This window comes from Panulirus ornatus, chromosome 33 (genome assembly GCF_036320965.1).
Source record: "Panulirus ornatus isolate Po-2019 chromosome 33, ASM3632096v1, whole genome shotgun sequence".
Lineage (NCBI taxonomy): Eukaryota > Metazoa > Arthropoda > Malacostraca > Decapoda > Palinuridae > Panulirus > Panulirus ornatus.
Window position 1 is genome coordinate 8,801,128 of NC_092256.1, and position 16,292 is coordinate 8,817,419.

At 37.9% G+C, this 16,292-nt stretch overlaps 1 protein-coding gene across 10 annotated transcripts in view; it reads right to left on the reverse strand.

Annotated features, from left to right (window-relative positions):
• Mvl (solute carrier family member malvolio) overlaps nt 1-16,292 on the reverse strand; it is a 167,423-nt gene that overhangs the window by 21,027 nt on the left and 130,104 nt on the right. For 3 of the 10 annotated variants that reach the window (XM_071681528.1, XM_071681527.1, XM_071681526.1), the window contains exon 12: nt 11,508-11,822. The exons of 3 other annotated variants lie outside the window; for them this stretch is intronic. In XM_071681528.1, coding sequence (XP_071537629.1) covers nt 11,709-11,822 — 114 coding nt within the window. In that variant the 3' untranslated portion in view covers nt 11,508-11,708. Of the gene's footprint in view, nt 1-11,507; nt 11,823-14,448; nt 14,508-16,292 lie in introns of those variants that run through there. 4 more of the 10 variants (XM_071681535.1, XM_071681534.1, XM_071681533.1 and 1 more) reach the window with 2 other exon arrangements.

The window sequence follows — 16,292 nt, forward strand, 5'->3', positions numbered from 1 at the left end:
CTCGCTCAACCATACTCTTTTTTATTACTATACATCTCTCTTACCCTTTCATTACTTACTCGATCAAACCTCCTCACTCCACATACTATCCTCTTAACATTTCATTTCTAACTCATCTACCCTCCTCCACAAAGCCTTATCTACAGCCTATGCATTGCATCCATATAGTACTGTTGGAACTACTGTTCCTTCAAACATACCCATTTTTGCCCTCCTAGATCATGTTCCTTCTTTCCACACTCTTTAGTGCTCCTAGAATCTTCACCCCATCCCCACCTATGACTCACTTCTACTTGCAGGTATCTAAAACACATCACTTCCATCCCCCATTTTTTCTCCATTCAAACTCACACCCCCAGCTAACCTGTTCCTCAACCCTGCTAACCTAATAACCTAGCTTTTATTCACATTTATTCTCATCTTTCTCCTTACACATGCTTTTCCTAACTCAGTCACCAACAACTGACACTTCCCAGGACCTCTCATAACCCACAGACTGCATACTAACCCCTCTCTCCAAGACTTGCATTTACCTCCCACACCAACCCATCTATAAACAAACTGAACAACTATAGTGACATCACACACCCCTGCCAAGGACCAACCACTCACTTTCCTCTCTTCCTACTTGTACCCAAGCCTTACAATCATGATAAAAACTCCTCATTGCTTTGGGCAAATTTCATCCTACACCATATACTCTTTAAGACCTTCCACAAATCATCTCTGTCAAACCTATCATATGAGTTCTCCAGATCCATGAATGCCATATACAGTTCCATCTTTTTTTTTAAGTATTTGTCATGCATATTCTTTAAAGCAAACACCTGATCCACACATTCTCTGCCACTTCTAAAATCACAATGCTCCTCCCCAATCTGAAGCTCTGTACATGCCTTCACCCTCTCAATCAATACTCTCCCATACAACTTACCAGATATACTTAACAAACTTATACCTCTAGTTTGAACACTCACCTTTATACAATGGCACTATTCGTGCATTCCATCAATCCTCAGGCACCTCACTATGATCCATACATACAATGAAAAATCTTTTCCAACCAATCAACAACAAAGTCAACCTCTATCTCAATAAATTCAACAGCAATAATGTCCACTCTGGCCATCATTTCATCATATGCAAGGCTTTCACCACTTCATCTCTCTTCACCAAACCACTCTCCTGGGCTCTCTTACTTCACATACCACCTTGACCAAAACACCCTGGATCTGCCACCCGATCATCAAACACATTTAACAATCTTTCAAAATACTCACTCCATCTCTTCCTCACTTTACCTGTTATTGTGGTCTTTTAAGATTAATAAAAAAAAATTAAACAAGGAAATATTAGATCAAAAAGAGCTTACAAGGAGAAGGTTGAGGGGTTAGAACACATCATGTAAAAGATGCATGGAAAAGATTAAAAACATTAATGGTTATAATAAAAAACTGAGCGTACCTGAGTCAGAAAACAGTGATACATGTGTGAATGATACAAATTCATTTTTTGCAAGATTTAAAATAAATGATTTTAGCGAAGAGTGCAGTAATGTCTTGTCAGTAATTCGAGAAAGAAATGATGAAAGAACTGCAGTATCAAAAACATTTATTACAGTCCCTGAAGCGTTTTAGGCCTGGAAAGGCCATGGGATTAGACGGTGTGCCAGCCAAGGCACTGAGGTATTGTGCTGAACAACTGGCACCCATACTTCAGCAACTATTTCAGGATTTGCTAGATCAAGGGGTAGAGCCTGACACATGGAAATTGTCAGAAATAAAGCCAGTTGCTAAAATTCATTTCCTAAAGTGTTCAGCAATTTTAGACATATTGTTTTAATGTCAAATATTATGATTCATAATGAGAAACTATTTGTGTAGTAGTACAGATACACCATCAAATTTCTGGCAATGATGGTTCAGCACCTCCTTTAGTCCAGACAAAATTATGTGAGGGAACTTGAAATTACCGCAGCCACCAGACTAGTTTACTGGGTGGCCACAGATGGCGTTGTGTGCAGGGCGCGCTTATTTACATTCTTTGCACCTGTTGGTGGTGATAATGCAATTCTGTGAGATTCTTAGCTCATTTTTCTTAAATTTAACCCTAGCTATGGCTTCTAAGACATATGAGAGTGTCAGTCATGGTGTCAAATGTAAACACCAGTCTATATCAATCCAAGATAAAGTAGAACTGTTGAAAAAATGGACCATGGTGTTTCGGTGTGTAAGCTGTGTGACATCTACAGTATTGGTTCATCAATTGTTTATGATATAAAAAAGCAAAGGGAAAAAATGTTGAAATTCTATGCAGACAGCGATTCCAAGAAGGAAATGACGATTAGAAAAACTATGAAAGATGGTAAGAGTACTGAGCACGATCGAGTGATGATGGAATGGTTTCAACAGCGTTCAGAGTGATGGAGTGAACTTGTCAGGTAGCATGATAATGGACCAGGCAAAGTTGTTCCATGAAGAACTTAAATTACAACATGAGCGTGACTATAGTGAAGGATGGATTCAAAGATTCAAGAAGCGTCATGGAATTTCCATGAATAAAGTGTGTGAAGAAAAGTGGTCTGCAAACCACGAAGGAGCTGCCAAGTATGTGGACGAATTTAAGAAACTTGTAGCTGAAGAGCACCTCAGTCCTAAGCAGGTGTATAAATACCAGTATTTCATTCATTTATTTAATTTAGATTTAATATATTTTTAATTTGAATTTCTAGCAGTCCATGGTATACTTTAGACACATGGGAGATGTATAATTAGTGGGTTAGAGATGTGTTGATAAATTATTGTTACATGACCACGGTTGGTCCGGGAAAATGGTTAATCCAGCAAGGCTTTGGAACCAAGGGTGCCGGAAAATCGGTGGTGTACCTGTATTGATAATTTCGGAGATCCACTGGAGTTTGCATATTTTAAAAATACGAGTAAGCAGGATGTAAGTTTGACTTTTATGAATGAGATTAGCAAACATTTAGAGAGACATCACTCACAAGCAAGAATCTTATACATTGAATTTAGCTCTGCCTTTAATACAATCAAGCCTTATATTTTGTTAAAGAAAATATTAGGGATGTATGTAAACTGTAACTTACTAAAACTTTGTTCAGTTTGTATAGTGATGACTGTAGAAAAGATTTTCGCAACTGTGCTATTTTGAATTATGCTGATGATACAGTAATCATGGGAAAAATTGTAAATGATACTTGTAATGATTATATTGCACAGGTTAGTTGCTGTGCTGAGTGGTGTAAAACAAATGATATGCACATGAATGTAAAGAAAACTAAAGAGGCAATAAATTTTAGGACATAAAACTGTATGTACCAGACTTAATTACAATTGAAGATGAAACTGTAGAAAGAGTGAGTCAGTATAAGTATCTAGACTTTATCATAGGTAGTGTAAATACTGATGTGGTATGTAAGAACTGTAATAAAAAATTGAATTTTGCACGTTTCTTAAATAGTTAACATATAGACAATGCAGTAATTAATCTTTTTGATAGATCAACTACAGAATCAGTTTAAAGTTTTTCAGTTACTGCCTGTTATGGTGAGCTAAACAGTAGAGATAAAAATAAACTTAAGAAAATTGGTAAGAAAGCTTGGAAATTGGGTGCAAACACTAATATGTTAGAAATGCTGTATCAGGAATGTGCAATGTAGTGAGTGGAGATCATGCAAGATGCAACCCATCCTCTGCACCAGATAGGTGTGAAATTTATCATTTTCCATTCCCTTGGCATTTTGCCTCTCCATCTCAACATCTTGAATAGAATTCTAATAGGTTTATCTAGTGTGTTTGCACACATTTTCAGTACATATGATGAAACTTAATCAGCATCATTAGCCTTTTAGTATTATGTTAATGTCTTTTCTAGACATCCCACTGCTTTCTAAAACTTCATTCCATTCCATTTCAGTGATGTTGGGGCTAGTGTCTTCCGCTGTTAAAACATTTTTGAACCCGTTATTCATTTTCTTTCATAATCTTGTATCATCCTCTACAATTCTTCCTTCTGAACCCCTTCTCTTGACTAGCTCCTATTCAACTGACAACTGGTCCTTGATGAATATATGAAAAGGATTTTCTCCTGCCTTGTCCACTATGTTTTTTCCTTCAATATTTGTTCCTTTCTTACTTATACCTCATACATGCTTGCTGGCTACAACTCTGTCTATGTTTACAACACCATATATGTCAAAGTTCCATTATCATTAGACATCTTATATTAAACAACTCTTTCTTCTTTCTTACCATTTGCTCTGTATTTGAGGCTAGACGTACCCATATTCTTATACCTTCTTTGTAAATTTGTAAAACCTCTCACCACAAAACCCTGGTTTATGGCTACTTAACTCCATTTCCCAATCTGTTACCATAGAACTTTGTGAGGTTTGTGTAATTTCCATAACTATATCTCCTCTTTATATCTTGTCTCTTTCAATGTCCTAATTCACTAAATAGTCAAACTTGAGCATAACCAGATCACTTTTTCCAGTCAGCGTATCATATAAAATATTTCCAATATCCATTCTAATATGTGTAAAGAAGAGATATACCAGTGATGATAATCACCCGTTTGTTATAACCTATTTCGTATTGTATGGGGAGAGAGTTTTACACTTGTGAAGCTCCATCTCTTCGCATCAAGAATACTGTTAAATCTCTGTAAGTTGCCAACATTCACAGTTCCCTTACTTATATCATTTCAGTCACCCACTACACTTCACAAAACTAGTATGATAACGGCCTTTAGTAACTCTGGTACTGTACCACAAGAAGAACTGTCAACTTTGTCCAGTTGACTTATAAACTTAAAGGCTGTTATCTAGTCACACCTTTCTCTTCTCTCCTCAAAGATGGACAGCTACATAGCCTTTAACCTAACCTTTCATTGCAGCTCTTCCCTCTAAATTCCGATATCTGCACCTTCCCATTCATATTGTTGTTTCTTTAGGTTTCGTGACCAGACCTGAGATGCATAATCCAGTTTCAGTCTGTGTTGTGAATAGCTTACCAAATCTTTCCTTATCCATATACTTGAATGTGACTTTAACATTTACCAAGGGACAGTTTAATTTTTTCACAATTCTGATATATATTTCTGGCAACAGATTATGTACAATATCGGTCTAAATCTCATTCACACATCAATTCCTGTAGCTTATTTCCATATAGTAGTAGTCACACTGGGGCCTTCTTTCAATGTGTCCCATCCCCATTGCCTTGCATAAACTTGGACTGAATCTTATCATCAATGTATCAGACCATGTTTGGAGTTTGTCCAAGTCCCCACGTAGGCTGATATTATCATTTTCATTCCTTACATCTCTTGTGGTGGTGGCATCGTCAGGTTCCCATCTTTTAAACTTTATGATCATACAACTTTTTAAACATGAATATTGTCCACATTCGCAAATTCATCATTAACTTCATTCCATAAAAGTACTTCATTACATCTTTTCAGCAAGTTCATGCTTGATTTCATGTTATGACCTCCTGTTATTCTATCTTTATATCTTTTGAAGAACTGTCCACTATTGACTTCATCCAGCTTCTATAAAAGTTTAGTAGTTTATTGGGCATATGTAATATCCCTAACTTTCCCTGTAATTCCAGCTTTCTTAATTCTGGTACCATCTTTGTTGCTTTTCTGTGGATTCTCTCTCTCTTAGTTTTAGTGCTTCTTCAAGTGAGGTGACCAACCTGAGAAGTATATTCCAGTTTTGGCCAAATGTAGAATATGAACAGAATGATGAATACTTTCTTATTCATTTGCCTGAATGCCATCTCAGTATTTGCTAGCTCACAGGTTTTCTCCCTTATTATTCTCCTCAGCTGGGACTCTGGCAACAGATTAGGGACAGTGTCTGCTCCTAATTCCCTGTCACATGCAGATTCTTGTAGCTTCTCCCTTGTTAGTTAATCTCCTTTTTGATGTTTTCCTTCCTTGTATCACAGCCTCATTAACTTGAATTTACTCACGTTGAATTTCATTAGGCATGTATCAGACCAACTCTTGAGCTTGTCTAGGATTGTAGGTACAATCCTTCTTATTTATCTCCCTCATGGCATCATCTACAAACATATTCGGACTCCACTTGTTCAAGTTACATCACAAGTGAAAAGTTACCACTGGTGAGGCTGGGTCATTTAGAGCACAATCTTGTTAAAGAACTTGTCTTTCTAAAGGAGCCTACATTTTGCTGCTACTGGTAGTGCAGCATTGAGCTATAGGAGCCTTTAGAAAGGTCCCACATAACACCAGGACTATTTCATACAGACTGGTCTTGGGATAATCATAAATAAAAATATAAAATAACATCTAACCCTCCCAACAAGTCATTTACACAGATAAAAAAGAGAGCAGTGGTCTTAGAACAAAACCCTTGGTGTACGATTGGTAACCACCCCATTTCTAGAGATTCCTTAATAAGTGTCATGTCTTCCCTTCCATTGAAGGAGTCTTCCCCCTTTTCTTTACCAGAAATCCAGCTTCTTTATCAGCTTCCTTTGTGATACAGTTTCAAATGCCTTCTGGCAAACTAGATACAGGCAATCCACCTAAACTTCTATTTATTTATGTTTATTATACTTTGTCGCTGTCTCCCACGTTAGTGAGGTAGCGCAAGGAAACAGACGAAAGAATGGCCCAACCCACCCACATACACATGTATATACATACACGTCCACACACGCACATATACATACCTATAAATCTCAACGTATACATATATATACACACACAGACATATACATATATACACATGTACATAATTCATAATGTCTACCCTTATTCATTCCTGTCACCACCCCGCCACACATACAATGACAACCCCCTCCCCCTGCATGTGCGCAAGGTAACACTAGGAAAAGACAATAAAGGCCACATTCGTTCGCACTCAGTCTCTAGCTGTCATGATTAATGCACCAAAACCACAGCTCCCTTTCCACATCCAGGCCCCACAAAATTTTCCATGGTTTACCACAGACGTTTCACATGCCCTGGTTCAATCCATTGACAGCATGTCGACCCCGGTATACCACATCGTTCCTGTTCACTCTATTCCTTGCACGCCTTTCACCCTCCTGCATGTTCAGGCCCCGATCACTCAAAATCTTTTTCACTCCATCTTTCCACCTCCAATTTGGTCTCCCACTTCTCCTCATTCCCTCCACCTCTGATGCATATATCCTCTTTGTCAATCTTTCCTCACTCATTCTTACTATGTGACCAAACCATTCCAAAACACCCTCTTCTGCTCTCTCAACCACACTCTTTTTATCAACACACATCTCTTACCCTTTCATTACTTACTCGATCAAACCACCTCACACCATGTATTGTCCTCAAACATCTCATTTCCAGCACATCCACCATCCTATACACAGCTCTATTTATAGCCTATGCCTCGCAACCATATAACATTGTTGGAACCACTATTCCTTCAAACATACTCATTTTTGCTTTCCGAGATAATGTTCTCACCTTCCACACATTTTTCAACGCTTCCAGAACTTTCGCCCCCTCCCCCAACCTATGACTCACTTCCGCTTTCATGGTTCCATCCGCTGCCAAATCCACTCCTAGACATCTAAAACACTTCACTTCCTCCAGTCTTTTTCCATTCAAACTTACCTCCCAATTGACTTGTCCCTCAACCCTACTGTACCTAATAACCTTGCTCTTATTCACATTTACTCTCAGCTTTCTTCTTTCACACACTTTATCAAACTCAGTCAGCAGCTTCTGCAATTTCTCACCCAAATCACCCACCAGTGCTGTATCATCAGTGAACAACAACTGACTCACTTCCAAAGCTCTCTCATCCACAACAGAATGCATACTTGCCCCTCTCCAAAATTCTTGCATTCACCTCCCTACCAACTCCATCCATAAACAAATTAAACAACCATGGAGACATCACATACCCTTGCCGCAAACCAACATTCACTGAGAACCAATCACTTTCCTCCCTTCCTACTCATACACATGCCTTACATCCTCAATAAAAACTTTTCACTGCTTCTAACAATTTGCCTCCTACACCATATATACTTAATACCTTCCACAGAGCATCTCTATCAACTCTATCATATGCCTTCTCCAGATCCATAAATGCTACATACAAATCCATTTGCTTTTCTAAGTATTTCTCACATACATTCTTCAAAGCAAACACCTAATCCACACTCTATCATTTCTGAAACCACACTGCTCTTCCCCAATCTGATGCTCTGTACATGCCTTCACGCTCTCAATCAATACCCTCCCATATAATTTCCCAGGAATACTCAACAAACTTATACCTCTGTAATTTGAGCACTCACCTTTATCCCCTTTGCCTTTATACAATGGCACTATGCAAGCATTCCGACAATCCTCAGGCACCTCACCATGAGTCATACATACATTACATAACCTTACCAACCAGTCAACAACACAGTCACCCCCTCCTTTTTAATAAATTCCACTGCAATACCCTCCAAACCTGCCGCCTTGCCGGCTTTCATCTTCCGCAAAGCTTTTACTACCTCTTCTATGTTTACCAAATCATTCTCCCTAACCCTCTCACTTTGCACACCACCTCGACCAATACATCCTATATCTGCCACTCTATCGTCAAACACATTCAACAAACCTTCAAAATACTTACTCCATCTTCTCACATCACCACTACTTGTTTTCACCTCCCCATTAGCCCCCTTCACTGATGTTCCCATTTGTTCCCTTGTCTTACGCACTTTATTTACCTCCTTCCAAAACATCTATTTATTCTCCCTAAAATTTAATGTTACTCTCTCACCCCAACTCTCATTTGCCCTCTTTTTCACCTCTTGCTCCTTTCTCTTGACCTCCTGCCTCTTTCTTTTATACATCTCCCAGTCATTTGCATTATTTTCCAGCAAAAATCATCCAAATGCCTCTCTTCTCTTTCACTAGTAATAACCCAGACTTCTATTTTGTCTAAAATAGAGTTTTCTCATAGATATTTAGAAGTTCATTACACATGACCTTTCCCTTAAACTGTCTTGTCTCTCATTTAATTAGTTTCTCTACTACAGGATTATCTTTTCCAGTACCTTAAAGACCACATTCATCAGGGAGACCATTCTGCAGTTGAGTGCATTCTCCTGGTCTCCTTTTTATAGATGGGTATGATGTTTACCCTCATCCATCCCCTTGACCCTTTGCCTTTCTCCATTGACATCTTCAGCAATATTTCTAGTGGTCTATCAAATGTATCAGCAGACATACTCAACACATATGCAGTTGAGTGCATTCTCCTGGTCTCCTTTTTATAGATGGGTATGATGTTTACCCTTAGGTATTCTGTTTGTCTTTTCCAGGTATTTCAATGCTTTCCAAGACCTTCTCCTCCTTCAGTCTCACTGGTGTTGGGGCTGTGGTCTCTTCTGCTAGAGAAACACTTTAGATCTTGTTATTCAGTTCCTCACATATCCCCAGATCACATTAAATAGCTTTTCTGTCAGTTTATTCCAGGTAAATTTCTAGGAAATTTTTTTAATTTCCTACCTTGGCTGTAACCTCTTTTTATTCTTTTTTTTTTCTGCTGTATTTGCCCCTACTCTCTCGCACCTTACAAATGCTGGCTGGCTAGAGTGCCTCTAAGTAGCTTTTTCACAGTACATCTCAAAGCTCCTTTGTTTTCTGGAAATCTTTGTTAAACCAATCTTCTTTTTTGTAACCTTCCATATGCATTTGCAGCTAACAGAACCCATATTCTACTCCTTCACTAAAATTGCACAGAATCGTTCAGCTGCAATGCCCTGGTTCCTAGCTACTGAACTACATTTTCCTGTTTACTCTCTATGATACCAAAGAATTGTTGGGCTCTATTTTTTTCCATAATCATATCTCCTCTTTGAATACTGTTTCATTACTGCTTTTTTTTTTCTACATTCTCAGTTACCACTCAAGCATACTAGGATCAGAGGTACTGACACTATCATTCTTAGTTCACTGACATGCTGCTATATGAAATTTTCTTATATACACACAAAGCACTTGTCTCCATGACTCTGTTTCCATAAGAATCCAAATTCCCCAAAGTATCTTTTCATTAGTAATATTAGTACTTCAGCATCTCTGAGAAGCAATTTTTATTGATTCATTTACCATCCTGATTGCTCCTTCATTGCTCTCGTTGCATATTTGTTTGGGTTTGTTAAATTTTCTTTGAAGTATTATGTATAATTAAGACCACAATGCACTTTTTTCCAACAGTAATTCCTCCTATTATTCAGTTATATATTCATTGCAATTGAAGAGGATTGCAAATAATGCTGAAGGAACCTCTCATGAAATACAGAAATTTCCAGTTAAACTAAAGGATATTCTCAAGATAAAGATTGCATCTTTGATATGTGCTTTGCCATTTGTTACACAGACTTAGTTTCAGTAAGTGTGATGATTATGAGGGCAGTGCATTATTACATCTGGTTCTCACTATTAGATCAGTTGTTTTATTTATGTTCCATTCTCATATGTTGTTATAAGGTTCTCGCTGTCAGATCAATTATTCCATTTATGTTCCTTTCTCGCATGTTGTTATCTAATGGTATGCTCATCATAGTGATTCAGTTTCATCACCTACATCTTCTCCCTTTTTTGTGTGAAAACTGCTTTGCATTGATTTATTAGAATTTGGCAAATTTCTCGACATCACTTTTGTATTCATCTCCCACTTTGCAAAGTCTAATTTCTCTATTTTTGGTCCCTGCATTATTCTTATTTGCAAAAAGAACTCTTAAATTTTGTTCTATACTTTGTATTAGTTCTCATTTATTGCTTAATTTCTTCTTTTGTATGACTCTATTATTTCCTAACAGCATTTCTTATTTTCTCCTCTAGGTCTTCTGCCTTATCTATATTGCTTACCTTATTTTGTCTTTCATTCTATTCTGTTTATCCACTGCTTTTGTCACTCAGTTTCTTTCTCTTACATTATCAGTGTCCCTTTTATACAGCAATAAACCTGCAACCATTTGTTTTATACACTGTTAAGAAGTTAACTCTACTTTGTATTAGCTTTAAGAGTATTGGCTCCATTTCACTTAATCAGAGGAGAAACTTAAGTTGGTTATATTGCTTATGTGATCCCTTGATTCCTTCAGTCCGTCTTCATCCATTTCTACCTTAAAGTATGTGGACACGTCTATGATGTTATGATTTGGTTTGCATGTTTTAATAACTTCATTGTCCGTAATTAGTGCTATGTCTTTCGTAGACAGTAAGTCAGTGGTACTGATGTTTCTTGTTCATTTGTGTATAATCTGTATTAGATTGAATGTCTCACATATGAACATTAGCTTGTTCATCTGTTCTATTTCAGCCAGATGAATAACACTGTGATGTTAAAGGAAAAAACATGAACTGTAAATGATATATCTCATCAGATAAAGTAAACAATATTGTATGGTGGTTGTTGCAAATCATAATCAAGGGTAAGGATTAAATAAAAGATCTAATGTTGGTCAGTTTAATACGATGTGTGGAGTACTTACAGGTACTCCCTGAAGATGAAGAGAAATAAAATGACAGAGAAAAGAAAAAAGGTTTCATAAAACAAACATATAAACTGTTACAAGATGGGGAAAAGGGAAAAGAAACATCTGATACAGTGCTGTCCCATGTCTAGGGTGATGTATCTTCATAAATCTCATGATCTACCTTTTGTTACTTTCTTCTTTCTCAAAGTTGATCATAAAGATACGAGAGCTATGGGCCTCAGTAAACATCCTCTCCTGTGGCAGCACATGAGCAACTACATGGTCAAAACACTGAGAGAGGGATATTAAGAGATGTTAGCAAAGCCCAAATATAAGAAATCAAACTTTTTGCAGGCAGTAAAGTTTGGGAATAAATAGGAGTAAGGGTGCAACCTAGTTTTATCATCTAAAATACAGAGAGAATAAGATTGGATCAATAAATTAGTACCAATTTCCTGGAGCATTGTAGTTAGTTCAGGGAATGCAACTATAAAAGCCAGTCAGTAAAGCTTGCACACAATAATACTAACAGAAGATTCCCAATCCAAATACCTACAGTCCAAAACATCCCAAACCCAAATGTTCACACATTTGAGATTCTTGCCAAAATGGCAAACAAATTTCTGATGTTTAAATTTGAGGGATGGTGTTCTTTGCTTTTTTAAGTTACTTCTATTAGCTTTGTGGATTTTGCCTAAAGTCTTTATGATGGCATTCAACAGGAGTTCTACCCCAGCACTTCATCTTCTGCATAATTACCAAACTCTACCTTAGTCTCCAATATATTTGTTATAAGCAAAGACAAGAAAGAATTTTGAATAAACAAATAAAAATTTTAGATTAATACAGTAAATATTTCCATATGTAACACAAATTACTTTCAAAAGCTGGAAAACTGCATCAGAAAGATCAGTATCTATAATGAAACAAATGAAATTCAAACATTACTCGGTCTATAGCAATTTGGACTGGAGATCTTCTATCTGCACTAAAGTATCAATATGAACGTAGTTAATTACACATAATTTTCATAAATCAAAAAGGAAGCATGTGAAACACTTTCACACAAACAAACAAAAATTCTAGTGCAACAGCCAAGTAAGAGATACAAAAATTTATAGTGCAACAGACATGTAAGAGATATGGTGGTAGTAAGCACATGAAGCTGTACATGCCAATGGTGAAAAGTTCAAATCACTGGGTTCACATGAAGGAAATACCAACACACTCTATTCTTCCAATACTCTGATCAATGTAAATCTCTGAAAATCATAGTTACAAGAACTTTTGCTGCAGCATCTGAGACACAAAGACAACACATACCTAAATGAAAAATTAAACCACAGCAAAGGGGTTGGTGTGAGAGAAAGACCACCTGTGACATAGGGAAACAAAGAGTGGAAGAGTACTGGAGGGATATAAATGGAGGAAGAATGCACGGAATGGTGCCCCCTTCACCTATGTTCCCATTTGCTCTCTTGCTTTTCGCACAATATTCACCTCCTTCCAAAACATCTTTCTATTCTTCCTAATGTTTAATGACACTCTCTCACCCCCACTCTCATTTACCCTCTTTTCAACCCCTGCACTTCCTCCTGACCCCCTGATGTTTTCTCTTATACATCCAATCATTTGCACTTCTTCCTTGTAAGTTTTGCCCAAACACCTCTCTTTTCTCTTTCACTGATAACTTTACTTCTTCATCCCACCACTGTCTACCCTTTTTAATCTGCCCACCTCCCACCTTTCGCATAAATATGCATTTCTTGCACATGCCATCACTGCTTCCCTAAATCCTCCCATTCCTCACCCACTCCCTTCACTTCATTTACTCTCACCTTTTGTCACTCTACTCTCAATGTCTTCATACAAGTCTCCTTTCCAAGTTCACTTACTCTCACTACTCTCTTCTCCCTAACATTGTCTTCCCTTTTTCAAAAAACTCTAAAAATCATCACCCTCACTTCCACATTATAGTCAGCATCTTAACATCTAACATTCCCTATTACTACGTAATCTAATAATGCTCATTGACCATCTCTTCAACTCATACATATACTTGTGTAGTTCTCTCTTTTTAAACCAGGTACTCCCAATCACCAGTCGTTTGTCAGCACACAAATCTGCAAGCTCTTCACTATTTCCATTCATAATGCTGAATACCCCATGTACACCAATTATACCCTCAACTGCCACATTACTTACCTTTGCATTTAAATCACCCATTACTAATGCCCAGTCCATGCACCAAAACTGCTGACACACTCACTCAACGGCTCCCAAAACACTTGCCTCTCATGATCTTTCTTCTCGTGGCAAGTATACAGTATACTTAATAGCAAGCACAGGATGGACTCCTTTGAAACAAGAAATTCTGAAACAAGACTGCACTCTCTTTCATAAACTGATGATGATATAAACTAACCAAAGGTGACATTTTCCTTATGGCATAACCACAAACAGGCATAGTCTAATAATACTTCAGTTTCTATATGAATGAGACATTAATTTATAAGACACGTTGGTCATAATAAAGGCTTGTTATCACATTATATGTTGGTGGGCATGTGATCACATCCATAAAGGGGTTTAATACAAATATGACTAGCCAACATGTGGATGGAGTGCTGATTTTAAGTCAACCCATTTCATGGCTCGTAAACTCTCAGATGCCCATCATAGTGGAGACGACCATTCTGTTCAGTACTAACTTTCTGCTATCCCTGATAATGTCTATGGGCACTCTGTCACTGAGTCGGGTCAAGAGGTATGTGTCAGTCTTTCCAAGCCAAATAAAAAAATATCTGTATACAGCAGAATGTGGCATTAAGAATGCAGCAGCTGTAGCATACAGACTTAATGAAGAAAAATAGGAAGCAAAAGTTAACAACAGAAAGTAAGTTTGCATAAAACATACCCTTCAAAGCTATGTTGTAAAGTAGGATTATTATCATCCATGCCAAGGTGTCCAAGCAGCTTGAAACAAAAGACACACATTTAAAGACAAACAATGATCTCAAAGAGATATACATCTGAAATTATTTTAAAAAGTATGAAGTGGCAGTATCCTGACCAACAAGGTTAGGAGGTACAGCTACTGTGACAAGCTCAGAACTGACAAGTTTTAATTTTAGTACAATAAGGGGATACTCTAGTATCTGGAGTATCAAATGTCACCGTGCCTTCTCATGGTAACCTATTCATTACATACTTAGGGGTGGAACTGGCCAACTCTATCAGGACAATAGTAGTGGTAGTTTTCCTTTTAAATATAGACAATCACTTATGATGTTCTGGGATTTTTAGTATTTGGATAATTTTGGAGCCTCAGTCTCTAGAAACACTGCACCACTGGCCTGTCAAGGATGAGGCAAAAAAGGCAAAGAAATGGCACGGGTCTACCAGTTATGCCATGGAGTAAAGAGACAAGTGATTTTGGGTGATGGCGTTGAATGTAAATGGGATGACCAATGAGAGTAAAAGGAGGGAGCTTGTGTGATGGGGATTGGGGAAAACCATATCCTTGGACAGGATGTATGAGTGAAAATGGAAATGAAAGCATGTTATATGAAGGTGTGGGAGGAGTGGTATGGACGGGAATGAATGAAAATTATCATGGAAGAGGGAAAGCAGGATGTGCAATTCTACTATCAGTTCTGATAGGTAATTTGCTTCCTTTTCCTCTTCATACATTCTTGAAGGCATGAAGACACCGAGTCTGCCAAGTTCTTGAGAATTTGTGGGTCCAAGTTATACAACTCTTCACGAATGGCTGCCTCAAGCTTGGGGACATGGCTAGTATCCTTCCCTGAAATTTGGCGCTTAATGATGCTCCACAAGTTCTCTGCCGGATTAATACCTGGCTTGTTTCCCAGCCAATCATTGATGAAGTGGATTCCACAGTTCAGTAAGTTACTGCTTCACAGATTTTGCCATATGGTAAGGAGCACCATTCTGCATGAATACATCTGTATGGTTTTTCTCAAAACAGTCTGATAAGTAGCCCATCAGTAGCACGAGTTAGTTGTGCTGATTCATGGTTTGATATCTGGGCAGTAAGACAAGGTCAATAATTCCATAATAAGAAACACAACCCCAAACCATGAGAGAATCAGGGTATTTAACAGTAACGAACATGTACTTGGGATTGAGAGGGTCACTCCCAATGTGCCGATAAACATGACAACTTGGTTCCCAGTCATGGAAAACATGGCTTCGTCGCTCCATAGCTTGTGCTTCCACTTAGTCTTATCCCACTGAAGGTATGTCTTGGTAAACACAATCCTAGGGTTCCTCTACATAAGAGTGAGGAGGGGCTTCTTTCTGGCGCGATGGTAGCTGAATGCAGGTCGTCGTGAATGTGTTGACGAATGGTCCTTAATGACACTTCACCAGTCTTGGGTTTTCTCTATCAATCTTAGTGCTGACAAATGTGAATTAGCTTCTAGCTGACATTTCAGGATGATTAGTGTGCAAAGTGAAGTCTTCTGAGCCATCCCGGGTTTTCCCTTCTGCAATGGTGTTGCCTTATTTCCGTTGTTGCCAAATCTTAATGTCCATACCTGAATTGATTGGACACTAGCACCAACCATTCTCGACATTTCCCTTACTGGCTTCTGTGCCTTGCACAGACTAATAATTGAAGCTATTTGCTCTTTTGTCAAGTCCTTTTGCTTCCCCACTGTAGTTAGAGAGCATGAAAACCTTCGACAGTAGGGTATCAGAAGGGGACAAACTCAGATACACCATCATTGTATATCA